A 27,903-nucleotide genomic window follows, 5' to 3' on the forward strand; every position below is an offset into this window, starting at 1 on the left:
TTTGGGATAAGGGGACTCCTTGTCTGGCGATCCCAAAGATTCTTCTTCCTACCAGTTCTGAAACATTTTCCTGTGTAGGTCCTCTAACACCAACTGACATTAGAGTCTGAGAGACAGCAAAGGAATAGGCATTCCTGTATCCCATCAGAAAGCACAACGCAATGCAGAAAATTCTGTGCAAAATTTGTGTAACTCTTATACATTACGTGGTGTGCACAGCCTCGTATGTCCCTACCTCTTTCCTCTCTTCACTGATAGCCTCCTATATAATAATTAAGATATGTATCTTTATGCATAGATGCAACCTGACGGTAAGATTTTTAACACACAACTGTCATTCAAGCTCTCCAAAGACAAGAAGAAAATAAAGAGTTAAAGGTACATTTTAGTTCTTTGGAGCCTACTTCTGCAATAGAATTGCACCATACTGGCATGGTATGCAAGTAGTCAGCACCTGTGGCGACCTGCTCAGTTATAACAAACGATCCCCTACTAAATACTACTGATATGCACGCAAACACAGCAAAACCCAGAACTCCCTGTCAGACACGTACTGATTCTCTCCACGCCCAGTACCAACCACTGCAGTAAATATAAGAGAGAGGAAAGAGACACATGAAGAAACCGAGGAGAAAATAATCCAGACAGACTGTGATGGCCCAGAGTTCACAGGTCAGCCCTACGTGCCAAGTACTGCACTTTCCCAAGAAAACAGTCGCTTGCTGCTGTCCCCTTTGTGGGTAGCCAAGTGGATGAGCTTCATGCTGTAACGTGAGGCCAATGCAAAATTAATCTAAATATTATTGTGATGCAGAAGAAGATGAATTTAATTAAACTTTAATAAACTAAACTTCACTAAACTTCCCCTCAATAATAGGCCACCTTTTGTTATAAAGAATCTCCCTTTCTCTTCCTCACACTTCATCAGTTAATATTACACATATGATCTCACTTCTTTGCACTGCTTGGTTACTCAGAACTCAAATATCTGTAATACCTCATCTTCTCCTCCCACATCACATGGTGATCAAGAAAACCTGCAGGCAATGTTTTTCAAATGAGTGTACCTAAATCCAATCCCCACATTATGCTGAAACCATTCACAATGGAAATCAGTTTAGAACCCGTTTCACTTTGATAAGAATCCCCATGGGAAAACCGTGACGTGACTTGCCTTCCACAGACCCTCCCACAGATCTGTCAGCTCTGTAAGCCTCTACTACGGACCAGGCTATTTGCTTCACTAAATCAGCTGCCCACATGAAGCCCATAGCAAAGCAAGTACAGCTATTAGTCCAATGAGTCAACGGCCATATGCACGCATAAAGTGAAAATAAAGGTGTATTATCTTTTCACGTATGCCACTGTGTAAATGTTTTGTAATAAATAATAACGGCCACTATCAATCAAGGGAGTGGAGAACAGATGGGAAGGAGGTTGTGTTGAGAGAAAGGACTCGAACAGGAATATGTATTTTCTCCCCCACCTTCCCTGGTCTGTTAACAGCCCTAAATAAACCCTTGCAGTTACAAGCAATCCCCATCAGTATGTTCCAATATTCTATGCAACTCTGGCTGCTTTACCACCACAGCACAGACGAATCACAGATATTAACACATCTACAAAATGCTGCAACGTCAGAATGTGGGTCTGAGATTCCCCCCACGCCTTCTATGGATCAACCCCTCTACCCAGCATTATGGTCATTTCAACTACTGTCACCTTCAGGCAGGTTTGACAACGGATCTGACCCTGGAAAAAAAAGTCGCTATTAATGATGAACCTCAAACTCCTCCTCTTCTTGAACAAAAACTCAGGGCTAGCTGAATTTCGCAGTTTTCTTACTTTTGTAAGAAAATATTTTGCATTTAAGTTTTTAAAAGAAGCGGATGTTTACTTGATGGCTGCTATTCTGTCCAGCAAAACAATTGCTGAATCTCCAGGTTTCTCTCCAGTTTAACATTACAACTTGAATTAAGATATCTTAATGGATGTTGTGGCAAATTCACTTAAGGTTGCAGATTTAATATAAGAGGGCAGTCTGTGGCACACATTTGTACATAACAAGCATTCTCACCAAAATAATTTAAAACTTTAAATAACTTCTAAATAACTCCAAATAAAAAGTGGGTTCCAGATTCTCATTCGTAGTACCATCATTGTACACAACTCTGGTTGCAAGAGCCTTTAAAATGGAAAAAACCTATGGTCCCCTACACTCCCAGATCTTGTTAGTCTTTGCAACTAATTATCAATAACTTGGTCTTAGGACAGCACTGAATATCGAAACATACCTAAAAATACATGTAAAACCTTGTGCAAGGATTACATTAGGGCTGCATTTATGACCTATACTGTGTTCCACCTCAGCTGAAGTGCAGTCTGTATCTGAACGATAATGGCTTCGCTCTTGTTCCTAAAACCCCACAGGAAGGCAGAGAGCATTACACCATGGCAAGCAAAGCAGGATCCAGCCCTTGAGATTTCCCATTCTGCAGAGATGAGCGGTATTACCCTCCAGCCTCAGCTGTTGTGATAGGTCTTAAACACAGCAGAACCGCGGTGGTTCCCAAAGGAGTGACATGAAGTGAATATTTATCTTCTTGGCAGTGTGGGGGCAGACAATTGATGGCATATCAGAATTTAACTGGCAATGCAGATTCGGAACGGCTGAAAACTACAAGCAGGTTAAATCAGTATCTATGAATAGTGAACAGTAGGAAGAGGCTGAAAAATCATTCTGTGCTCAGCTCCGGATGTCACACAGAGGGCTTCTTCCCCCACTTCCCCCTGCTCTCCCCCTCCGAAAGACCCCCCATTAACACTGAGTTGGAAAAACAGTCAAGAAAAACACTTTGGTTTACATATTAACAACTAATCTATAATAGTGTAAGCAGCCAAAATAGTGTGTTATTTCCAGAACTACTCAACCTTCTTGAAAACAAAAACACGCCTGAAAAAAACAAACACAAACAAAATCCAAAAAACCCGAACAATTTTTTTGTATCTTTTTTTTTGCACAGCATGTTTTTCAGTTAGTTATGAAAATGACAAAAAAAGAACAGCATGAACTACATACCTTAGCTATTTGGACACACCAGTTTAGCAGAAGCTGGGAGCCAATATTATCCTTATGTTCATGAACATAATCCAGCAGGCAGCCATGGGGCATCAGCTGAGTGACTAGTTGAATGGTCGGGCTCAAGCAGACACCCAGGAGCCTCACCAGGTGCGGGTGGTCCATGCTGGCCATGATAAGAGCTTCCTGTAACAACAAAAGTGACCCAGTCACTCCAGTGTGCTCAAAGAGTCTATGCATAGGTTTCCCATGTCCCATAGGGCACCTAAAGGGGATCAGTGTCCCCTAAGTACCATGAATTCCTGTGTTGTCTATCCAGTGCTAGGCATACCTAGGCCAAATCCAGTTGGATGTAACATATGCTTGATGTAATGAGCCCCAAGCAATGGGTCAGACTATCTAAACAGATCCAGAGAAGGCTCAGATCAGAAATTTTGAACTGCCCTATATTCCCTGAACTGTTACAGCCACGGAAACGAAGATGTAAGTGTGACACACTTGACTTTGCTTAAAGGTCTCATTGGTCCTGTTTTACTTCCCTTAATTTTGTTTCTTGAATATATTTTACCAATTTGTGGTCAATCCATTGGGCATCAGCTTTTTTTTATGCAAGCGAACTATGCCACTCATGTGTAGTTAGGTGGTCAGTTAGGCCTCATTTGGCAAGATATTTGATTAAGCTGTGCTAAAATGCCTTACTAGATCAGAGATTTTATGCTTAGTATTTTACAGGCTTAAGCATGTAACATTTATATGTCAATTGAAGCCTTCCCCCAAAGTTCAACCTGCAAAGGGTTAAGAATCAGGAGGTTTAGTGTGGGCTTCTCAAATGTGTCTGATGCTCACAAGTCCTACTGAACATCAGATTTGTTAAGCCATTAGGATATGTCCATGCTACCATCTGTATGGCTGTTGTACAGCAATAGCCTAAACTAGTAGTAACAGTACAGCCCAGCTCCAGTAGCAGTCCTGCCTGTCTCCTGATGTTGCCCCAAGCAGACCACCACACAAAGCAGCAGCCTTCTGAGCTGAGCCTCTTGGCTCAACTCCTGATTCTTCCAAAGTCCTCTACCAATAGATCTTGGGTGAGTTATTTCGTTTTTTCCATGCTTCAGCTTCCCACACAACGAACAGGAGATAATATTTCTTTCTTTCTTCTATACTTGATTTACCTTTTCCAGATTATAAGTTTTCAGAGGTTTTCAGCTAGCAAACTAGGTTGTCCCATACCAAGGACCAGAATCTTGGCTATGCTATTCGGCCCTAAAGTTCGTATCACTGACAAGTAGCACAGGAGCTCCTTATAAAAAACCTACAGATCTGTTCTTAGAGGTAATGCTGCCATCACAAGCAACTGGCATTCAAAAAAGGCAGGCAGAAAGCTTTTCTCTCTCATTCACTAAGCTGAGTCCTCCATTTCAAGACCACTTCATCATGGCAATGGAACAATGAAAAGTGAGATGAAACTGCGGCTTCGTAAAGCTATTTTGGTTCTCTCTTTTTCTTAAAAAACCTATATGACATCTTTCTGACAACTTAAAGAATAACAACTGTAATAGTGCCAAAGAAAGAAAGAGAGAAAAAAAGGATGAGAAAAAGTTGGCGTCAGAGGAACATAGCATGCCCCCCTAACTCATAGAAGTTTTTTTTTTTTTCTTTTCCTATATTAAGGCAAAAAAACCATCCTGGCAAGTAGGCTGAGTTTGTGTTAAAGGAAATAGCTCTTCATAGTACAAAGAATATTTGAAACCAAATTGCAGAGTATTTGCATAATAGTGCTCTCTCTTTCTTTCCCCCTCTTTTTTTGTTAAAACGAAAAGATGAACAAGACACTAATTGTAGGGTTCCCCCCCCCAAATAAGAAAAGAGCAGATGGCCTCCGTTGGGGGGAGTATCTCCTTCCTTTTTCTTCCTAAACATATGTGAACAAATAAAATAAATAAATGAACAAATAGCGGCTATTTGATGGGATGACTGGAGGAGGAGCTCTGAGGAAGATTCCAATGTAACAAATTAGAAAAGGGATCTTAACTGAAGTAGTTTTGCTCACATTCAAATTAATATAGTTCGCACTCACTCAACTCGTATGTACGGGGTCTCCTTGAAACAATTTTAGCCTCTCTTCTGCTGTCACTAGAAAATGCCACTGAAGGCCACCAGAATAAATACCTGTTGACAAGTGCATTATCCAGTTTCAGAGCACAAAATTACTCTGCCTCATTTTTTCTTTTTACCCCATTCATTTTTCTTCTGTAGATGCATAAGGGGATAGTACTTGTTGCCCTCTCCCTCTCTGAGTAAAGGTAAGAGTTTCTCCAGGAACTTGGAGCGCAAGTACTTTTCTTTATAATGAGGACTGATTAGAACATAGACAATATATTCTTTTTGCTCACCAAGGGACCAGATGGAAAGCTTTGAAGCATGTGCTCCATTAGTCTCCAGCTACTTGCCATTTACAAGTCTATCTGAGTCCAAAGGAAAGACACTTCTGTACAATAATGAAAGCAAGCAGTGCCATTTGTCTCATTCTGATGTTATGGGAAAGAACATATTCTTCCAATAGTTTTGGGCAATGGTTCCAGAAAAAAATAAAAATGTTGTTAATAAAGTATTATGGACTGCTCTGTAATGAATTGGGACACACAACAGAGAGCAAGGAAACCTTCATTATAGATCTAAGTCACTAATGGATACTAATTTAGCACGAATCCTGGCTTCACATAGTTATTCTCATTAGTAAAAGTATTGTTATTTTTATTGAACTCACATCTACAGGAGAACTAAATTCAGGGTTATGTCTACCCGGCGCAGCACAAACACAAAGTAAAAGAGATTGCAATTGTTCTGCCAGAGCCTAATTAGACAAAACAGACAAACAACAACAACAGAAACATTATGACTTAGTAGCATTTTAAAAATCTGTTCAGCAAATAAGGAATACTAGTCCCCATTGTAAAATCTGTTTGGACACGAAAGACCCTAGAGCTACAATCTCCATGGCACTTAGGCACTCTGCAGCCTGGTTCCCAATTAAATTTTCTAAAACATTTAATCAGGTAAGGCACCTAAACTCACACACTTGGCTGTCTGACACTGGCATCTTTCAAAACCGGCCTCTGCAGTTTCCCATATCTTTTGGTAGCCTTATGTCTGCAGATCTTGTCTCTATACTCAACAATTACACAAATTATTTTAAAATTCTGCCTTTTCTAACTTAACGGAGAGGAAACTGAGGTACAGAAAAGCACAACCTACTATCCTAATCACATAGGAAGCCTAGAGCAGAAGTGGGAACTGGGTTCCAGATCACTTTATCTTTCTCTCCTGAAAAAAATCCTTTGAAGGTTGAAATAAAAAAGGGGAGGAGGGGAGAGAAATTACTAAGTTACAGTACTTTATCTTTCCCCCAGGAGTCAGAGTCTTTGTAACATCATGTGCTCATACCAGCATCTGAGAAATGACAGGAGTGGTGACAGTTTTGAAAGGCTGGACATCAGACACCCTCCTTCATCTATCTGCAGGAGCAAGAAGTCTTATCACAAGAGTAACTCCCCAGCCAAACCAAATCTCTTCCTGGAGTTTGCTCATGCTACTGTCGCTGCTCAGGCATGAATTATCCAGCAGTGCGTGGCAGCCATACATAAGACAGCTATAGGCCAGCCAGCTTAGACACAGGTAGCAGTTGTGGAGCTCAGCTTGCCCTTTCCTCTGAGATGTATTTTGCAGTCTACCGTAAGCCCTGACCAGCTGAGGCTAGGATACCACAAGATCTCAAATGAGTTACTTAAAACCAAGGCTGTGTGTGTATATTCTATTCACAGCACTGCTTACAGTGTTAATATATCCGAGGGGAAGGCTGGTGAAGAAAGACCGTGATGCAGCTAATCCCACAGGTAGCTTGGCAGGGCCATTGTTGTGTCCCCCCAGCCTCGTCACAGAGAGAACAGCAAGTGACTTTAATTGAGCCTTCCATGTTCAACTCAGTGTTATACTTCTCAGATATGCTATTTTGCATAAAGAAATCATATCACGTTGATCATTCCTCTCTTCTGCCCCTTTTGAATGTGGCTGAATTACTGCCACATTAAGCTCAACTCCCATGATTGATATATACAACCCTATATTAAACTATTATATTAAACAATGACATAAATGTTATTTCAATGCTTTACGCTGATCTGTCTGTTGTGCATTTAGTAACACAACAGCATACCCAAGAAGAAGAGTGAGTCTGTAGGTCCCAGTGAGCCGTCACCAGACCTATGACTGGGGTTTCTGTCAGCAGAGCTATGTCAATAGGGGTCTGAGGAGGTGCAATTGCTAACCCACAGCCAGAGGCCAGAAGAAGCCCTCAGAGCACCTGCTGTTAGACTGCCAAAACATGCTTAGACAGGTAGAGCGTATTTAAGTCACGAGAGCTGGCCGCCACTGTAATGATACAGCACATAGTTACATCCAGGCTAAAAGCACTTGTCAACACAGATGACAAAGGGAACTAGCCACTCACTTCTCACAGGTCACTTAAGTCACCTTTATTCCTTAGATGGCTTCGAAAATCCCACTTAAAACTGTTTCCTGACCTATCCATACTCTGCAGTTATGTTTGAAATGCCTTTAATTTGACTGCTGTTTCTGAAAAGTAACTTAAAATCCAACTAAAGCAGGATTTTCATTTCGGCCTTCCGGGATGAGGAAGAAAAAACAATTCTCAAGACTGGGAGAAGAAAGGGTGCTCTGAATAACACCTACATCTTATAACATGGTGTTTAACTTCCCCCTTTCCTACTTTGATGTGTTATTGCTAACAATCACAACTGAACATAAATATTAGCCAGCATGATGGTCCCTGAAGATCATCCTTTGACACTGGTTTTGTTTCTCTGACCATTCAGTTTGTAAACCAGTGGACTCAGCAAGGTGCATGTGCCACTAACAGTAAAATAATGCCATTCTTATGTCCATGTTGAAAATTCATTCTCCACCCAGAGTGGCCCAGGACACAATTCCCTTCCAGCACATGTCATCGTTAATTAGTACACCAGTTCAGTACATGGTCAAGCATCCCTGGCCACACTGTTCCTGAGATGCTAGAGATGGCATACAGGCAGCTCCTGAGACCCATGGGGTCCTGGAACCGGGCACAGCTGTCAGCAAACCATCACCCTGCCAAGTCCAAAACCATGCTCTAAAGGAAATCTGAACATCAGAATCGGAGACCTCCCCTCAGCTGCTTACAGAGGCTCTGAAACACGGTAACAGGTTGTGTCATTAAGAGTCCTGTACCGGATCCCAGGACCTTCTAATGCAGTGCTAGATAACCTCATCATCTTGTTGCTGAGGATTTCACCTAACAAGAGAATTAGCATTTGAAGCAATATTAATTATCTCCTTATATCAGATTTAAATATCTGGCAGAGGGGAAAAGATACTCCTTCTGAAGGCTTGTTCTTTAACACGTGAGTTTCCTGAGCGCCAATGGCCATACCACACAGAGCACCGGGAGAAGCTCACGTAGCCCATGTCCCCTTCCAGTGCTCCACACACACGTGCTATCCCTCAGAGCCAGGGCAGGAGAAACACGCTGCCTGTTCCAGAGAAGTATCACAGATTTGCTGCCCCAATTCAGCAAGCCCTGGTTAAATCTTACTGCTCCAGTTAAGCCAGATGGACTGGGGGACAAAGTTTGAAAAATCTTCGGTTTCCTAACCTTCTGCTTCTAACAGTTCTTGCCATAAAACGAACTCAAACAAAACAAAAGAAGCCAGGAAAGAACAATCCACCTGTTTTTCCTAATCATTGTCAAGTAAATAAATGTACTTAAAAGCTGACTTCATACTGTGCTGTGCATTTTTCAGAAAGCACAAGCTGTGCTGTGGTAACAGGAGAAATACTACAGTGAATACACTGCTTTTTACATTAATTTTACAATGCTTCTAATGGCTTGGGCAAACACCTGTCTGGAATGCGTGTCTGACCTGCTTCAGAGCAGATCCAATTACAGTCCAACATATTTTCAATGCCTTTTGTTTGTCTGCTAGGTCTCACCAATTTTTTAGGTTATAGCCGACTTAGCCTACGCAGCCTCCACAATTAGTTAAGCTGAGAGACAGCACAACATGTATACTCAACAACATACTGCTCACATTTATCGTATGACAATGATACCCGGTGTTACATTTCCCCTGTACTTCCTATGCAAGATGCTGTTTTCAATTGCTTTACAGCATTGCTATACTTCCAACCCTTGGGCTGCAATTTTTCACCACGCGGGCAGATACTCTCTGGAAAGCTTCTGTTGAAATGTCTCAGCCATTTCTGAAAATGAAATGAGAGATGCAGCTATAGGGACCAACAAAGGATATCAGAGTCCCACAGTGGGACAGTAGCAAACAGAGGGAGGACAGTAATATCATAAACTGCCACAGATGTTTTTCCAGGAACCGTTTTATAGTCATTAGGAGCAGACACATTTAACAGGGCACTTTCAGGCAAAAGTCTTATTTGGGACTTGGCAACAGCTTCTATAACCAATTTTACTGCTCTGTAATACAGTGAACAACACTTGAATGCTGCAAGGGCAGATTCAACCCTGAGGTTACTACTGCAGGACTGAGCTACACGCTTTAATTTGGCTCATGTGAGTATGGTAGCATATCCCATGTCCTGTGACGAAACAGGTTTCTGTCACTGTACCCTCCTGAGAGACGGTGACAACACCTAGGTTGTGTATAACAAATTCTCTCAACTTCTCACTGGAGAAGCACGACTCAGGACCAAATGAAGAAAGGTATTTAAAAAAAATAATAATCTTTCTATACATCCACATCCATACTCCAAGCATAAAGCAAGACGAATACTTACAGAAGGTACAGTTTCATCAATGGTTGTTGCACAGAAGTGTAACAGTGCACATACAGGTCCAAATCCTATATGCACTCTCACACAACCAATCGCTTTTTCTTTGGGGAAACACTCGAGTTTGGTGGGCACAGCAAGAAATAACTAGAGGTCTAAATCAAGGCCCTGTTATTAAGGAAGTCTAACGGGCTGTTAGCCAGAGTTTTGCACTAATCACCATCTCCTTGAAACTCCCTCCATGCTTGTTTTGCTTTAGGAAGCCGTGTTAAGGAAGCTATACGTGGCCAAACAGAGAAGATAACAGTATGAGTCTTGTTAACATATGTTTCCTCAGAGCCAGGACAAACTTTTATGATTAAAGAGATTACAGGATTTGAATGGGTGGTTTTGGACTTTATCTCTTTTGGACATAAGAGATTTGAGCTTTTTTGAGTTCAGTTTCCAATGAGGAGTTTGGCCAGAGGTCCATTGGTTAGTAAGTGGAGTCACTGCATACCTAGACTGGAGTACAAGTGTGCTGCACCATTAAATGGTGAGATTAACTTATGCCTTCAGAAAGTTCTGGAAATCCAGATGCTAGGAGTGCCACTATACCCAGAACTTTCTAGGATAAAAACTAAGAATGAAAAAGAAAAGAAAATAAAATTCCACAGCAGGGACCACACACTGTGGTCTCTCGTGTACAAATGTGATGCAAACAGCATCAGGCAAGTACCGCTCACTTGGGTCTGACCAAGCTAGTGCCACTGGGAGAACCTGGCTCCAGGTCAGTGTCCCACCCTGCACCCAGGCTGCAGCCCGGTGACGAGCGAGGCATGGTACAACACTAGAGTAATGTGCCCTCCACTGTCCAGGAGCAGAGCTGGTCTCCGGTTAGGCCACTGCTAAGCGGGTGCACAGCCTTTTCTGGAGGTGGTATGTGTCTTTAAATGTGCTGCATTTCTCAGAGCGGGCATACCCTTTGCTTGTCACAGCACTTGCACACAGCAGAGGGTATGTAGTCTTACTGACTCAACACTGCAGAGGCACAGCCTGCATTGTTGACACTGAATTCAAATGCATACGATTGCCCCATGCGATTCAAATGCATGAGAGAGATGCCCCACTTTCCTCCAAACACGTACTAGAAACTAGCACCATTCAGGCATTTGAAAGCTCTCCCTCTCAAAGGTGATGCTTACAGACTGCTGGGTCAAACATTCCGTGCTCACCTTAGGGAAGTAGTAGGTCCTATTCATGCAGGAATAGATACCTTCATGCGCTTATAGAAGCAAATCTGGCTCATTATATATTCTGGAGCAACCTAAAATAAATTTAAAAACAAAAAAACCAAAAAAAAACCAAAAAAAGCAGTACTGTGATCCCTGTCCTGCAAACACTGAGGGCATGGGTAACCATGCTGACTCCAACAGGGTTGAAGTGCTTAGAGTTAAGCACAGGCTTAAATGTTTGAAAGTGTAGGAGACAGATTTTGTAGAACCCACATACCATATGCTTCTTACTTCTTCCTGCTGACTTTGTACCAATTAAGTCTCCCAATTCATCAGAGCCTGTGTTAGACAGCTGAGGAGGAATCTCAAGTCTAAAGGATCAGACCTCTAGTGCACAACAAGCTAAGTGAAGATTTTCCCTCAAACATCCAGACAGGGGACAACTCCCACCGCCTTTCTGTGAACCTTGCCTGAAAACATTGATTCTGCTGACGAGAAAGCAAAATCTAGCCCATTTTCAGTTCACTTTTATGCATAAATGGCCAAGAGTTCAGGACCTCCGTAACCAGAAATGTTTCCACTGAAAGCCATCAAGAGAAGTAACTGGGTTTCAGACTGGCCATCCCCCCTTGCAGATCAGTTGTAAGTGGTTTAACAGCGTGCACACCTCATTGTGAAAATATCGTATCATTCTGACAAATGTTTTACTTACGATTTGCGACACGCATCATTATTTCAGAATAGTCTGTCAAAAGTGATTTGTTTCTTACTATTTTGATGCAACTAGCAAAAATGTTTGAAGTTTTAAACGTACAGTCTAAAAAAGCAATCATTTCAGCATTATGTGAACAGGAGGGCAAACAGACCCTACCACTGACCAGTTTCTAAACATTTTCAGCCTTAGCTGCAGATTCCTTTCAGAAGGAGGGAGTTATTGCTTTGATTTTTGATTTAAGATGAGTGATGGCAAGGTCTCAAAAATGAGTGACAGAGGAAAAAAAAAGCCATCAAGTTCTCACTTCTTTCTCAAGAGTCTTAGGGCATTGCTTTGAAATGTTCTGGTATCACAGAAAAGGTTGACTTTATAATCACACACTCAAAGCTCTCTCCTCCTTCAGGATCAATTTAAAGGGACAGCATCAGATTGAAACCTAATTTCATCAAGCGTACTATCAACATTAAGAGTTGTTTTAATCAAAGATACATTTTGCCCATAACCCAGGTATTTCATCTCTCACAACTGAGAATTCAAAATAGACTCATCTCCATGTTTCCCTCATCTGTATTCAGCTGCGTAAGAGCATCACACTCAGGACTCAAGTACTGCAAAGGGATGATGATATTTAAACAAAAAAGGTTTCATTGGACTGTTTGGTTCACTGTTAGATTTTTTGTTTTTTGACCAAGCTGGCATCAGTGAACCACAAAGTCATCAAAAGCTGCCACACATCTCCCGTGTTACAGCGCTTTCTTCCTTTCAACATTACTCTACCTGCTATTTTCTCCTGAGTTTCTACAGTTCTTCCTCCACCCTTTTCTCCTCTACTTTCTTTGTTCTTTCTTTTACCATCCTGTTGACCTACTCTTATCCTGAAGATAAAATTAAAAACCTCTTAAAAAAAAAAAATTGAAAGAAAATCACCGCCACCACCAAAATCCATACACCTCCCGTCTTCTGCGCACTGCATCGCCTCTCCCAGCTGCTGGGAGGCCGGGCTCTGCCCCGCGCTTCCCCTGCCACGGCAGAACCTCGATCCTGGCCGAGTCCCTCTGCGTCCAGCGACGTGGCCCTTACCCCTGCGGCGGGGCAGATACCGCCCGGCTTTAGGATGCTCCTAGAACGGCCAATCTTGGGAGCACTGGGTGCGGATGGCAGGGCTGCGGCAGCAGGGGTGCAGCAGGGGAGGCCCTGTGGAAGAGGCGGGGGCTGCCCGAACCGGACGCAGCCGGCTCCAGCCAGCCCTCGCCAGCAGCGACCAGCTGGGAGCAGAGCTGTCGGGAGCTGGGCCAGCGAAGGGGGAGGGAAGGTGGGGATTTTCCACAAATGTTTTAATGTGGGGTGGTTTTTTTGTTTGCTGATACCAAATCAGCTATTAAATATTTATGTTAATTGGCAATAAATTAAGTTCCCCAAGTCGAGTCTGTTTTGCCTGTGACAGTAATTGGCGAGCGATTTCCCTACCTTATTTTGACCCAGGAGTTTTCTCTCCTGTTCCCCCCGTCTTCTCCCAGTCCTGCTGGGTGCGGGGGGCAGCGAGTGGCTGTGAGGGGACTTGGCTGCGTGGCTGAGAGCCGGGGGCGGCTCCTCCGCCCCCTTCCATGGCCGTCCGTGAGATGATGCCCACCCAGTTCAGTAACCTGGCTCTGAAATGTGGCCAGAATTTAGGAAGTCAACGCAAAGGAGAGCAAAGGTAGCTCATATCCCTAGCCTGTCTATAGGTAGGTTTCGGGGGGTTCTTATAAACCTTAAGACTGGCAGCTTGTCTTATGCTCTAATCATAATGTTTCATATCCCTCCCTACACTTTCACAAGATTTGAGCATGTCCTACTGTCAGGGTAATACACACACATACATATATATAAAATATAATATATATAACATATTTATTATAATATAACAATAATGAATCTTTTTTTCATGTTGATAAAATCTTGACATCTGCAATAACCCCCACATCAAATACTATGTCTGATCTTCAGTGCGTGGGCGTATTCAGGTCCAGACTTCTGTCAGGGAGAGCCAAGCAACTCCAAGAACAAACCAGCATGAATGAGTGGCCAACTGTCTGCTACCAATTCAAAAGCCTTGCTCAAATCAATCAATACAACTGCATTTATTAGTTTGCATTTAGAATGGCTGTGTAGACATTCTCATAAAGACAAGATCTCACTGATGTATAGGAACCAAGAACATAAAGTTACGGGCAAACACCACTTAAACTCGCAGTACTGCAGGAGGGAATGCCTATTGTATAAGTAACCTGTAATTGAGAGTGGTATGAACAGGGCAAAATAATAATTTATGTTACACTTTCATCCTCTTTTGTGAGTTACCACAATCCCAAGAACATTTAACTATGCTAGTATGATGGCATGGTATCATAGATCCAGAATTTCCAAAGGACCATTCAACTAGAAGAACTCTACAAGTCAAAACCCAAACCTCTTTTCCTAGCATTTCCCACAGCAAACTGCAACAAGGCTGACCGGGGTAAATCTGCTTTTCAACAGCCAGCCGTACCTTGCAGCTGTCTAGGAAAGAAAGTGAAAAAGGCTCTTTCTAAGCGACACTGCCTGGGAAACTTCAGGCAAAGGAAGCACAATTAGAAAACCTGGAACCCCAAGGCACTACCGCTGTGCCAAAGTTACTGCTAGAGACATATTCACAGCAGCTCTATGGATGTGACATACCAAGAGCAAGCTTGCTTTCAGATCTGAAGCACAGTCAATTTGCACCCTGATTATAAAGCAGTAACCCCATCCACACTGCAGAGAGTTTTGACAGCTAGCACCTATTTTGCATCTTACTGCGAAGCTCGGTAAGTCAAGGAGTTGACATTTAATAAAAAGCAGGAAAAGGCATCCATAGCTGTTACACCATCAGCCTTTCTAACCAGCACAATTACCTATTTGGGATGACTTCTTTATAAAACAGAAGTAGAGTTACACATAATTAATCCATCCTTTCTATTCCTTGTTGCATGCGTTTACATTTTCATTTTCTAAAAGTTGTTTTTAAAGACCTACACTACCACGACAGGACATCTTACTGGGATCAAAGAATATGCTGTGCCTCTGAGAGGCGCACCGTGAAGCTCAAAATGACACCAAGTTGCCGGTTCTTTGGTCATCCTCCGCAGACTTCTGTGCCAGTGACATGCCAAAGCCACAGCAAGCTGTTGAACATCACGGGAGGCCTTAGAGGAGTGTTCCCTGAAGGGAGGTTTTGGAAGTAGATAAAGACAGCGTGTTTAGACTGTGCTGTGACTATGTAGAAAAGGAGAAAATGGGTATCAGTCACCAGCTATGGGCAGGCCAATATGAATTTGAAAGTGACCTGGAATTTCATCTCATTTATACAGGCAGGGGAGTGAGACAGACATCCCTGTACATTAATGCGTCTTTCAGGGCTGGGCTACATAAGGATATTACATGATAAGAAAATGCTCTCTCTGTGTGACACTTTTTATGTCCACATGGAGCAGTGAGTGCCACTCACTTTTTCAGCACCAGCTCAACTGCAGACTGGAGAGCTGATCTATAAGTTTTAGTTGAGCTAGAAACATTTATATGGTGACACAACATGGTTTAAGACACTTTCTGGAGCTCTAGGACACTTTGAGAGCTTGCCAAGCTGTCACGTAAACATTGACAGCAATAACCTTCGGTAGTCTAGAGTTTCACTCAGATCTATGTTCTCATCTGAATGACAGCACTGTCAAGAAGATAAATTGTGCGCTCACCTGATAGAAGAGATTAGTCACAAAGGGACCAGAAGCACCTCCCCGCTCTGCTTAAAATCAGACAGGACACAGCGTTCAGATCCTCAGAAAAGACCTCACACTGGAGAATCCTTTACTCAGCTAAAGAAAAAATTCCCCAGTCCTCCCACTCTTCTCTCCGCAACTTAATCACAGAGGAAAAAAGTTTAATATTCCAATTTGAATTTGACAACATTCCTGTCTAATAAACATAGTCTGACTTTTGAAACAACCAATGACTTGAAAAAAACAAAAATCCAAAACAGAAAAAACCCCAAAAAACCAAACAAACAAAAAAATAAAAATCCAAAACATAAATCCACCAGAGTTCATTCAGAAAATGACAAAACAGGTATTTCAATCACTAACATATTTCTAAAACATCTTCTAGCTGAGGAATTCATTGGAATTTATCTCCCACTGAAAAGTTTCAGCAGAAACTCTTCCTTTTAGTTCTAAAGTTGCCAAGAAAACATTTCACCAAGGAAACTCACTTTCCTTCCCCATTTCAAACACTGTTTCTTTCCAAACCTCCTCCAAACACTTTCATTACTAAAATAACTTCTCAGAGGACTTGTATTTTTAGCAGATGACTCTAGCCACCGACCTAAACCAACAATACTTCATTTTTTAAAAAAACAATTTGCTTGGCTTCAGAAAATATACAAAGAGCTACATTCTGCTTTATATGCATATACAAATCATCCCACTGAACTCCACCAAAGGGCACTGCCTAGCCAGCAAAAGCATCCTCAACACCGGACGACGTTTCCAAATAGATTCAACCTGGGGCTTGCCTATCCACTGACATTACCTCCACTCAGTAAATCGAAGCCTGAGGAACTGCCCATAGCTACTCCCTGTGCCACGTGCCCCTACTTTATTCAGGTCTTACATTTCCATCAGATAAACTGTTATTTGACTGTACCTCAGCCATTTCCTACCTTTGCACCGATCCAGCTCCATATCTCAGGATTTACCTAAGCAAGTCAGTAAATTAATGCCTTTGAAGCTAGTATTAAGCAAATGCAACACTGCTGCCGTTTGTCAACATAGCTCAACAATCTACATAACTGTATTTTCTTAAACGTTTTTATATCATTTGTCATGTAAAGCATTAAGATAACAACAGGCTGTGGTCCATCTGAAACCTATTTAGTTGTATTTCGTACAACGCATGTTTGTCTATGCAATTAAAAACATGACATTCTATATAAAGCAGAAACCTTCGGGACACAACTGCAATCACCTTATAAGTAACTAAGAGGTAAGAATACCTGTTGTCTCTCTTCTGTTGCTAATACACAATTTGCCTTATATCAAGTGTCACCCGCCCTCTTTAAAATACCTGACTTGGGGGCAAGCACTGACTGATAACAAGAGGTGTTTGAAAAGAACATTTTAGACACATTCTCAGTGGGTAATTAGATAAAACAGCTTTGTCTGAAAACAAACCTCGCATAGTATCTGCTTTTCTAAGTAAACATTCCACGCCAATTTAAAACCAGAACATAATTAAAAATAAAAATTAATAAAAAACATTAAATAATTTGCTTAGAGTTTATGAGATCTATATTGCCATTAACAGAGTCCCATCTATAAATGGGTATAACAATAATCATTCCTCTAGCCTTGATCTGTTGTGTCTATCTTGATTGAAAGCCTTTCAGGGCAGGGACAAGCTCACCATGTTTTCACAGCACAAAGGTTTTCTATTCTTAATAGGTCCAAGAGATGCCATATATTACAATGAGAAGCAACACCAAAGTTAATATGGAAAATATTGCTCTGCAAAATCTTGTTTATTTTTGGAATTACAGTTTCAGTATTGAAGAACCAAGCATTTCAAACCAGCAATTACTGCTCCGTGGACTGCCAGCCACACTGTGACCTCAGCTCTATCTCTGTTTATCCTAGTTATTGCACTGAAGTCGAAAAGGTATTGGCAGAATATTACAAAGATTATCAGCAAGCCAGTCATGTACCAGATTTCCCTGTCTTATTTCTTCCATTACAACTATGTGACAAGCAGCGATAGGGACAGTTGACTATCACTTGTAAATAGTATGTAGACTATTAATACAAACAGATGCTAATTATATCATTTTTATAAGCCTGTGACAGTTGCTGATGTAGCAGAGGTGTCTGGACCAGCACTGAGACATGGAATACACTTAATTTTTGAAGGCTTATCTGCAACAAAGCACTAAGGGAGAAGTATTCCAAACCACAGTTTCTCAAAAGACTTGAAGATAAAATATATTTCCACCGTGATACTTCAAGTTCAGCTTCCATAAGCCTGTGCTTCTGTACCCTTAAATTTCTATTAAAAATGGACACAGTGTGAGTATTTGTATGTGGAAAACCGTCTTGGAGTTTTTTTCCTAAAACAACACAAAAACCCTTGTTGTCCCTTAACTTTAAGTTGACTTGGCACTCTGGCAGTGTAAAAACAAGTATGACAAATACAATGCATTGATCCTCCAGGGCCCTTTGCCCTTGCTCACTTTCTGCATTGTTGCTGATCTGTGAGTTGCAACATGTGCTGGAGCTCACACACAGCCCCATCAGCCTGCTTTCATGAAAAATCTGATCTGTAATAGCCTACCCATCTGGCACTGAACTAAATCACAGACAAGCGTACTTCAAAAATGATCAGCCAGCACATACATACAGTCTTACAGCCAGCTCCTCTGACTTAAATATCAAGACATTTCTTCTTCAGTCTTTCCCTCAAACCTCACTAGATGCACTGTTAACCTCAAACTACTGATGGCTTGTTTGGATACATTACAGTTAAGCCTGTGGAAACAGCACCTCTTTTTTATTAACAGAGGTCCCATAAAAACCCGCATTTTTTATCAGTGTGGCAACATTCTGGCATACGCATTGCCCTTTAGGAACTTAAACATTAACGTGTGCCTATTTTATATTGCTAACGTGAGCTGGAGGCACAAAGCAAAAATGCAAAGCAATAGGAAGTTTCTTAAATACAGGCCCTCAGTTTCTTTTAGTGGTAAGTCAGCACTAGTTGCCCAGTTCTTGGTGCCGAAGTTTGCTTTAAAACCGGGTATCTGTGTCAGCTTCTTCTCGTAACATATCAAGCATTACTCAATAATCTTATCTTCCATTTCACTGAGCTTCGTCAGGTTTTTTTTTGCACTTTGCATGTGAATGTCAGAAAGACTCTGCAAAGAATGCCAGTGTTCCCAGTCACTCTGCTAATGTTTAAGGAAGGTTGTTCCTCATGTCTGTAATTACAAGTCTGTCAGCTATAGCCTACCACTCCAGCAAGATCTGTTCCTAATCAGATAACATCTTCCCCTCTGCCTTAAACCACACCATCCACTGGTTGTGCAGATGAAAAGACTAGCATCTGCAGGCACTACCACACTGGGAGGTGAGTCCCCAAAATTCATGGCCTTACAGTATCCAGTAGAAAATTTTATTGGAGTGCATAAGATCGCTGTCCTAAAAGCCCACATCCAGATACAAAGTACGTAAGTCCCGGCAAAATACGAAGCTGGAGGAGAGCATTCTGGCTCAAGTCCAGATCTAACATATAGTAAAGGGTGGCAACATATAGCGCAATGCCAAGAACTAGAGACCCACGGTACTGTAAGCAACAGAAAGCTCATCATGGAAATACAAATCCCAAGAGCTTCTGATTAAGTCTCCTAACTATACTCATAGCACCACTTCTCTGCCGTTTTAATTTGTTTTAAAATTCTCATCCTTTGCCTGTTCAATTTCTAAACACTTTTTCAAAAAAGCGCTCTCCTACTGTGTCCTGATAAAACAGTGGTAACTACGGGATCCTGACCTTCATAACAATAACACATACAGCTAAGCAAATAACTGACTTCATATTTCAGTTACCAACCTCAAACGTACACTCCAAAGCAGTAAGTATCAACCATGTTATTGGTGTACCTCATACCTTTAAAAAGAAATCATAATACAAGACATCAGTTCAAAATGTTTCCTTCACAGACACGCTCTTTACAGCCAAAACTGCTTCTTGAATTTGATTAGAATTTTTTAATAGTTTCAATTAATCCACAGTTATGTTTCCCAGTTGAATAAACTAACACTCCTTCCTGATCTTCTCCCCACACACAGATTTACCCAACCTTATGCAGGGTTTCCAAGTCATAATGCAATACAAATTTTAAATAAGGAGTTCTGCCATTGCCATCAACAAAAAGCTTCTGAATATACTTCCTAACTCATTCAGGAATAACTCGTAACATCAGTCACTCACTAAAGCATGGGATTCTCCCTTAAACCTGTGGCAGACTTCTTGGAAGGATGACTCCAGAGGTGAAGTCCTGGCCCTGCTGAATTCACTGGCAAGTTCACAGCTCCCATGGATTTCAGTGGGGCTCAGATTTCCCCCATTACCGGTAGCAGGCAAACTCTCTTTCCCTCACTGTACTTTCCAGTTAGAGTGTTATGCCAGCAGAACTGTTTCCAAACAGCCTGGCTTGTCTGTCTGTGCTTGTACTTCATCCTTTCTCTGTATATACTTTCTCCGTACAGCCACATGCTCTTGCATATGGAAAATTAACACCCCCCTGCACATACACACACATCTTACCCTCGCACACTATGGAAAGAAAAATTACTGAAGTAAGCAAGCATTTAAAGAGAAAATTATTACTTAAGATGGAAATATCAGAAATGTGGCCTTGCAACAGTTAATCTTCAGATGACTAAAAGCAGTTAACCTTCAGTAGTGATCAGATTTCCAGCTTCTGTAGAGGCTGATGACTCTTGGGCTTGTGCATGGTATGCAGAGTTCTCAAGGACAGCTTGATTTCTGGCATCTCTGGACAAGTTGGAAATTGTAATTGCAATCACAGTGAGCTTCTGTGCCTGGAACTGACAGGCAAACAGTTCCCCCTCCTAAGTGGCTGTACTTACAGTGTGCATAAGTGGGAGGAAAAGGGGAGACTGCACAAAAAGGAGTCTACAATCAGATGAGTTAGGTCACCCCCTGCCCCCCACCCCCAGCAACTTAACTTGATGGAGTGAAGACCTGTTTGAATCGCAGCTGAAGCACACTGCCAGGCAGCGCAGCAACACTGCTGTTCATTATCAGCTCTTCTTACAGAGACCCCTTATGCCAGTTGGAAAGGGGGATGTTTACATAAATGACAGGAGACGAGGATAAGGAAAAATGTCTTACTGCTGCCATAAAGGATTTCACTTGATTCTAAAGCTGCTCTTTAAACTGAGGTTCAAGATTAACTCGGTTGTATTTCCCAAGCAGCCATGTAGTCAGTGGAATGACTGTGGGGTGCCTGGATGTACTATCCAACTACTGCCAGCAGTAACGTCTTTTCAGACTTTCAGAAGCATCTACATGGACTGTTGAAGACTTGGGTCAAACACGTGGCTAGGTAGCATTAGATGTGTACCCGGAATTAAAAATAATTCAAGGGACAGACAAAAAGATTTCTCCAGTCACCTACACAGTCGTATAAGGCAGGATCTTACAAGGAGACTCAGTGTAAATGCATCTGTGTTACTGAGAAACTGAACATCACAGAGTGTTCCACAGGGAGCCCCAAGGGCTCCATGAAAGCTGCTGTGTGCCAGGGAAGGAACCCAAAAACTTGAGCTTAGAACCTTCCTATATCTAACGCCAATGGTGGAAACCAAGAAAAGGTAAGTCTTCTCTCACCTTCCCCACCTGACTAGCTAGTGGTATCTCCAGCGTACCTTCCACAATGGCATCTAGACATATCTGAAGAAACAAAGAAAGCATCTAGACCTACCCAGATCTCTTTGAGTTTTCAGCTGAACAGGAGATAAAATTCTCTTTTGCTGATCAGCTACATGATTTTTTTCCTCTTGAAACTTCCGAACCAAAGGTAAGTTCGATACGTCTTGAGGACCTGTCTTTATTGTAAGACAGGCTTACAATTTAGGGAAAGCTGTTTCTCTTTCTTTTTGCAGTACAAGACAACTGACTGCTTTATTAATTTAGTTAATTAGGCCAGACATAAATAAAAGATGTGGGTATCAGCCCCCTATACGCAGCTTTAATTCGTTTGCTGCATGCCTGGTGGAGGTCATTGTCACTTACTACCTTTACACTTCACTTGACAAATGCTCTCCTGCACACTGAACGCTGCTCCTAGAGACAGCAGGGAACTACAGTAAGCCCAGGCGAAGTCAAGAAGCCCCCTAGATCTTAATTATAAAACCATAAAAGAAACCAACTGCCTCTGAAGCTCTCTTACCAGGAAACAAATGAGAATGGGAAATTTATTTCCAACCATAAATCCCAAACCTTTCAGTTTAATTTTTCCCAAGTTAACTTTCTCACCTAGCTAAGCAGCACTGCCTTCTATTATTAGCTTCTGGCCCAATATCAGCTGACCACCATCAGTCAAACTGTCTTCATCTCAATGAGCTCAGGGACTCCCAAGGAACTCTGTGTATGCAGACTTGTGCTTGCAGCCTCTAATTATTTTCTAACAGATAATGGAGCATTTAAGTTCAGAGAGGATAGATTAAACTTGTAAGTGGATGAAAACCCTGGCCAGAATCACAGCTCACAGGATTACTTCCTGGAAACACCAAGCTTAGAGGGCTAGAGAGGAAAGGACCTCATCAATTGTCTGTTTCCCCATGACACATTAGTTTAAAGATACATTTTATTAGCCTCAAAGATGGTTTGCTCTGCTTTCCGACTGCAGCATGACTTTGGAATGTATTACATTATCAGTCGAGCAACTCGTTTGATGTTAAGCCATCTGATCAGGCCAATGCTACTTGACTTATCAACAATCATAATAGTCAAATAATTTGAGGCTGAAGAGGGGAAACTGTTTTCACAAGTGAAATTGTAAGTCCCTGTTCTACTATCAAGTAGCCTCTTAGCTGCGTAGTTGCCTTTTTTCCTCACAACAAGCCTCCCTTCCCTCCCTAAAACTCAGGACCCTCATATATTCTGTCACCAGCCTTAGGGTGAGGAGCAGGATACCCTTCCCTCCTGACACCCGCTGTGTCCGCTGGTGACTCCCTTCCCAGACACGCTTGCAGGCAGACCAGTAGCAAGAAAGCCTGCACTCTGAATTCAAATTCCAGCACCCTTCTGGGGACGATGAAGTGTGACCAGCCAAGCAGGGAGGAGAAACTATGCCCCATGACTTAAGCACCTAACCATTTCAACACCTGAGGGGAAATTCTTTAGACTGTGAATTCATTCCAGAGATAATACATATTCAGAAATAGATGGAAAAAAGGTAAATCCACATTTTACAAAACAGTAGCAACAACCTCAGCCGGGTGAAAGCAAATCCACAGCAGTCCACATGGATTCTGCTTCTGCCCTGGAGAAGGCGGTACGCGTTACTTAGTAGACTTCGTCTTGCACTGTTGTAACAGACACGGACTACTGCAGTAATAAAAACCATGTAAGAAAGCAGGGAGCAGAGTAAACGGAAAAGAGCTAGCTGGGAATGTGTGGAGAAAGCCCGGAAAATAGACTCTGCTGCAAGTCCCCGAAGAAAAATTCTAAACAGGAGATGTACTTTTTGATGATAGCCAATTCTTCATCCCCTGATGGGAGGAGGGTGGGAGGTGTTTGGCCATAGCAGGTGCTAACATCATGCATTATATCATTACAGTCATTACAGATCCATTAGTAGGTCTTCAAGGTGCTGAAATGACAGCCGGTAGCCAAATGGTTGTTCTTTACTCTTTTAGCATAACACTTAGCAGAATTTCAGGAGCTTGCAGAGCACTTTTAGGCTTACACTCTCCCAACATTAGAAGCTTTAATCAGAGCCTATGGACAATGTCACTAACATCTATACCAGGTATTTCTGTAGACACTGAAGTGTCCCAAGTACTCTCTCTGTACACAAACTGCTATTTACAAGAGGCTTTACGTTTTCCAGAGCCTCTCTAAAAGGAATGCTGGGTTTTACTTGCAAGTACAAGGACATACACAATCAAATAAGAAGTAATTGCTGACAAAAGCACACCTGTACTTGACAAGTACAAAAAAATGAAAGTCAAGTGTGACTCATATAATGACACATCCTTTCCACCAACCTCCTCTTCCCATTCATAACCAACATGTCAGACACTTATTTAAGAAGAGTTAACCCCCACTATATTCGTAATGGCACTTAGCCACCTATATACCTTTAAAAAATCTGATACAACTGCTTTTAACCAACAACTATTCATAATACTCTTTTTACTGAAATCACAACTGATGCATTTTGCTTTCATATGTACACTTAAATTTTCCTCATAAAATAACACCAGTAAACAGTATCAAGTTTTATCAGGATAGTTATACTGACCAAAGCCTTGGAGTGAGAATGAGTAAAACGCTTTTCTGCGATAACTTACTCTTTGATGAAAGGTATTTATCTCCTCATAATAGCTTAAAATTTTAAAAAGTTTAAAACTATGTCCTTTCTGGGACAGAGAGGAGCGATCACATTAAAACCATAAACAATGCCTGGGTTAGGAGGTGAGGATGGCAGGAACATCTGTACGATTGCATGAGCAATTATTTCAAAAGAATTAAATCTTCTTCTTCATCAATGCAGTACAGCAAAGGATGTTACAGACCACTGCACATACATCAAATGCAGCATTGATACAAAACATCTTATATCTCCTTATTGTCACGTACATCAACTGATGATGAAGTCCAATTCTTTTTTATTATGATTAAAAATAACCTTTAAGTTATTATTAACCTCTAGGACTAAAAATAACCTTCACTCTTCTCTCACCTTGTTACCACTGTTACTCATGGGTCAGAGACTCATGAGCAACAGTTATTTTAAACTAGTGTGGCTGTACCTTACATAGTTAAAATCTCTGCAGTTTCCAAAAAACCTTCATAATTTCTGAGCCATTTATCAGATGTTACGATGCATACACTGGAGGGAAATGTGGTCCAGTGAATTAAGTCAGTGGATCAAGCTGAGCTATGAGACCTCAGAGAAGTAACTTTGTCTTTTAACAAGGACCTTATGTTTTTTGCGTAGGAGGGCAATGGCCTACATACAAAATCTCAACAGCTGAGTTTTTCTAGGGACATGATACTGTGGCACTTGCTGAACATCAGCACAATATCAGTTCTGTGTACAAGCCTCCTTCTACTATTTAAATATAAGGAAAGAAAACTGTCAGAAATTCCTCTTCATGATCTCTGTGGACTGCAGAAAGACACCCCCCCTCCTAAGACTCACAGATGCTGATCATCTCTTACTTACATCCATAAACTCCACATTGGCTTTCGGACCAGTGGTCTCATTAAGGATCTTAATGGCCACAGGAATCTTTACAGTTTCTCCCTCGGGGACCCAAATGCCCTAGAAAGATAAAAAAAAGTGACATAAGACAACAATCATAGAAACTTCATTCAGAGTTAGAGTTCTTTTTGATGCATTTTGTCACATTATGCAGTTCAGTTACAAACCTCAGAACTGAGTATACACAAAATTATAAAATAATAAAAATTCCACAAAACTACTTCTTAACTGATATCGGAGAATTAAAAGCTGAGATGGCTAAAAAGTACACTTTAAATTTAAAATTCACAAACCCTGTGTCTCTTGGGCTACTTTTCCATCCTTCTTGATTATTGCTGTGTTCTTGGCAACCTCATGGTACCCATCTCTATCACTTTATTATTGTCTAAGTATATTCAAACTGATTATTCAAAAATGTATTCCCATGACTTTGTAGCTGTAGTAACCTGGTCTGTACTTCCTCCATTTCCTCCCCAGTTTGAAGACAGATGCAGTATCTATCCTCCTCCACTGCTTTGACCTACCACTTTAATTTGGCAGGTTCGCACTGCTCCCAAAGGGTTGGGTGATTGGTTTGACTTGCTCGTTAAGCCCTACACTTCATGCCTTTGAGATCTGGACATGGCCAACAGATCTTAAACAAATCTTTAACTGAAGTATTTTTTCCCTTGTGGGTTTGGCTCTTACATCCTGGTTGTTAAAGGGTGCGTTGACATAACTCATCTCTCCTATTTAAATGGAAGAAACAAAAAGTATTACGGTTTAGCTAATGACAATACTGTTTTACAAGATACGATTACTATTTCAAGACCCATGTGACACTTGCGAAATGAGGGACAAAATTTATCTAGCGTTCCAAAAGTGTACTGTAAACCCATTATGTGAAAACAGAATGCAAACTTAGATACTGCATTTTAATATCAAGACAGCCCAGCTTGTGTAGTCCTCTGGTGTACAGGAATGCTTGTGGCTGACACTCCTTTTCACCAAGAAATAACATCTGCATGTCTGATCAAAACTGAAGTTAACATTTGAGCCTGAAGATGTGCTCCTCCCACACAATTCCACTATCCTATGAGTTTCCCAGACACGTAGGGCTCATGAACTTATCCACAGTATGGGATGCTTTGCTGCAATGCAGAACTTGACTGTTCAAAAGTTAAATGAGGGAACTCACTGGTATTCAAGACTCTTACCTTGTATACAGTTCCAAAGGCTCCAGAGCCTAGAACCTTGACTCTTTTCAGCTCAGTTTCCTTCAGGATACGAAGCTGTGCTTGGTTGGGTGCTGTGCCACTTGGAGTCAAGGGTTCCACAAGCTATGAAGGAAAATCCAACAGTCTTAAATTTTTGAAAATGTGAAGACCCGTCAGAAGTTGAAAACAACCAATCCACCTAAATACTGGAATGAGACAGTGGTGGAATCTATTGACCATCGACCTGCCAACTTGTGCAGCAAATGAGCAATGCTAAGAGATCTAATAAAGAAAATCCTCACTCAACATGTAGTAATTTCCACCAGGAATTGCATGATGGAATTATGAACTGGAAATTGAATTGGTGTCACCATAACATACCCAAGGACTTTTGCTAATGGAGGCAGTATAAATATTTTCTACATGACAGAAATACAGCATTTATTATCAGTGCACCACATTCTATTTTTTCCCATTTTGGTGCCTTTTAAGTTGGCCATATTTCTTTTTAATAGCCCTGATTTAATGGCTCATCACGTTCTTATTCTGTTTTGGGGAAGGGACTATTTTTCTGAATTTCTGTTATACCACACAGGAGGACACCTTTATGGAGAAAACATAGCAGACCGCTAATTTATAACAGCCACTGATTTACTGCAAAAAAGGCACAATTAAACAATTTGCTCAAGATGTCCCAAGAAACTTTGTAAATGAGCCACAACGGCACATTCAGTTAAAAATGCTCTCAGATCTCAATGTTACAACGTCTCTGCCAGAAAAAAACAATGCTTCTTTAAAAATAAATTAAAAATACATGAAAAGGACAATACTCTAAACAATGAAAAATAATCTGTTCCTTTACAGGATGAGGAAAATAATTCAGCACTACTCCTACTCAAATTGGTTTGAAACCACTGCAGTATTTCAAAGTTGTCTGTTTACAAGGTTAAATGCATGATGCTCTGCAGTTTGAGAACTACTTCTATGGCTCTTTGAGCATCATGAACTACTTAATTAGTTGACCAGACTACTTTGGTTCAGGTAAAAAAAAAAAAAAAAGTATCTGGAAATTACTGGAGTAAGAAAACATAACAAAACCAAACAGCAACAAGTCAGGTTATCACAGAAATAATTTGTGAGCTGTACTTTTTTTTAGAGTGATTTCTCTTTCCTCCTTCCCACTTTAGATGTCCAGTACTTACATGGTGAAAGAAAGAAGGTTTACTGTAAAAGAAAACTGGACAGACTGGCGGTACACTTCTGTATTTTCAGTTTGTGAAGCGTGAAAACAGCTTCTGTGCCACAGTCCACCAACACAGGTATGGCAGGGAGAGGTGTTGTGGGCGTCTAAAAACTGCTTGTAGAGTTTTACTGAGAATGATCTACAGAAAAAATAGGCCTGTTACAGCCTCCAGCTAGAAACAGAGACGTTAGCTGAAGCTATAGTCGCTTGCGTGTTTATCTTGGGATGCTCCTGATTTAATCTTCAGTATCTAAGCCAAGACAACAGCTTCCCCACATGTTCAGTAGATGACCTTGGTCCCTCGGGAACTGCTGTCAGCCACAGCTTCTATCTGACCAAATGGAGAATGAGAGCTGGACTTCATCTCTCACATACAATGAAAACTACCTGCTTAAAACCATCTATGCTTAAGTAGGGGCTGATACAATGGCAAGATTTACCTATCTAAAGGCACTGAGTATTGTTAAGCTTTCTATACAACTGAACAGTATTTAAGAAGCAACACAAATTCTAGCCAAGCATAAAGATACTTAGGCAA

The 27,903-nt window shown here is 41.3% G+C and overlaps 1 protein-coding gene across 1 annotated transcript in view; it reads right to left on the reverse strand.

Moving 5' to 3' along the window:
* Positions 1-27,903, reverse strand: part of ERBB4 (erb-b2 receptor tyrosine kinase 4) — a 395,664-nt gene that overhangs the window by 97,364 nt on the left and 270,397 nt on the right. Inside the window, exons 19-21 of the mRNA XM_075153901.1 lie at positions 26,123-26,245; positions 24,888-24,986; positions 3,080-3,265 (exon numbers count right to left, since the gene is read on the reverse strand). Coding sequence (XP_075010002.1) covers positions 3,080-3,265; positions 24,888-24,986; positions 26,123-26,245 — 408 coding nt within the window. The remainder of the gene's footprint in view (positions 1-3,079; positions 3,266-24,887; positions 24,987-26,122; positions 26,246-27,903) is intronic.

Source organism: Calonectris borealis, chromosome 6 (genome assembly GCF_964195595.1).
Source record: "Calonectris borealis chromosome 6, bCalBor7.hap1.2, whole genome shotgun sequence".
Classification (NCBI taxonomy): Eukaryota; Metazoa; Chordata; class Aves; order Procellariiformes; family Procellariidae; genus Calonectris; species Calonectris borealis.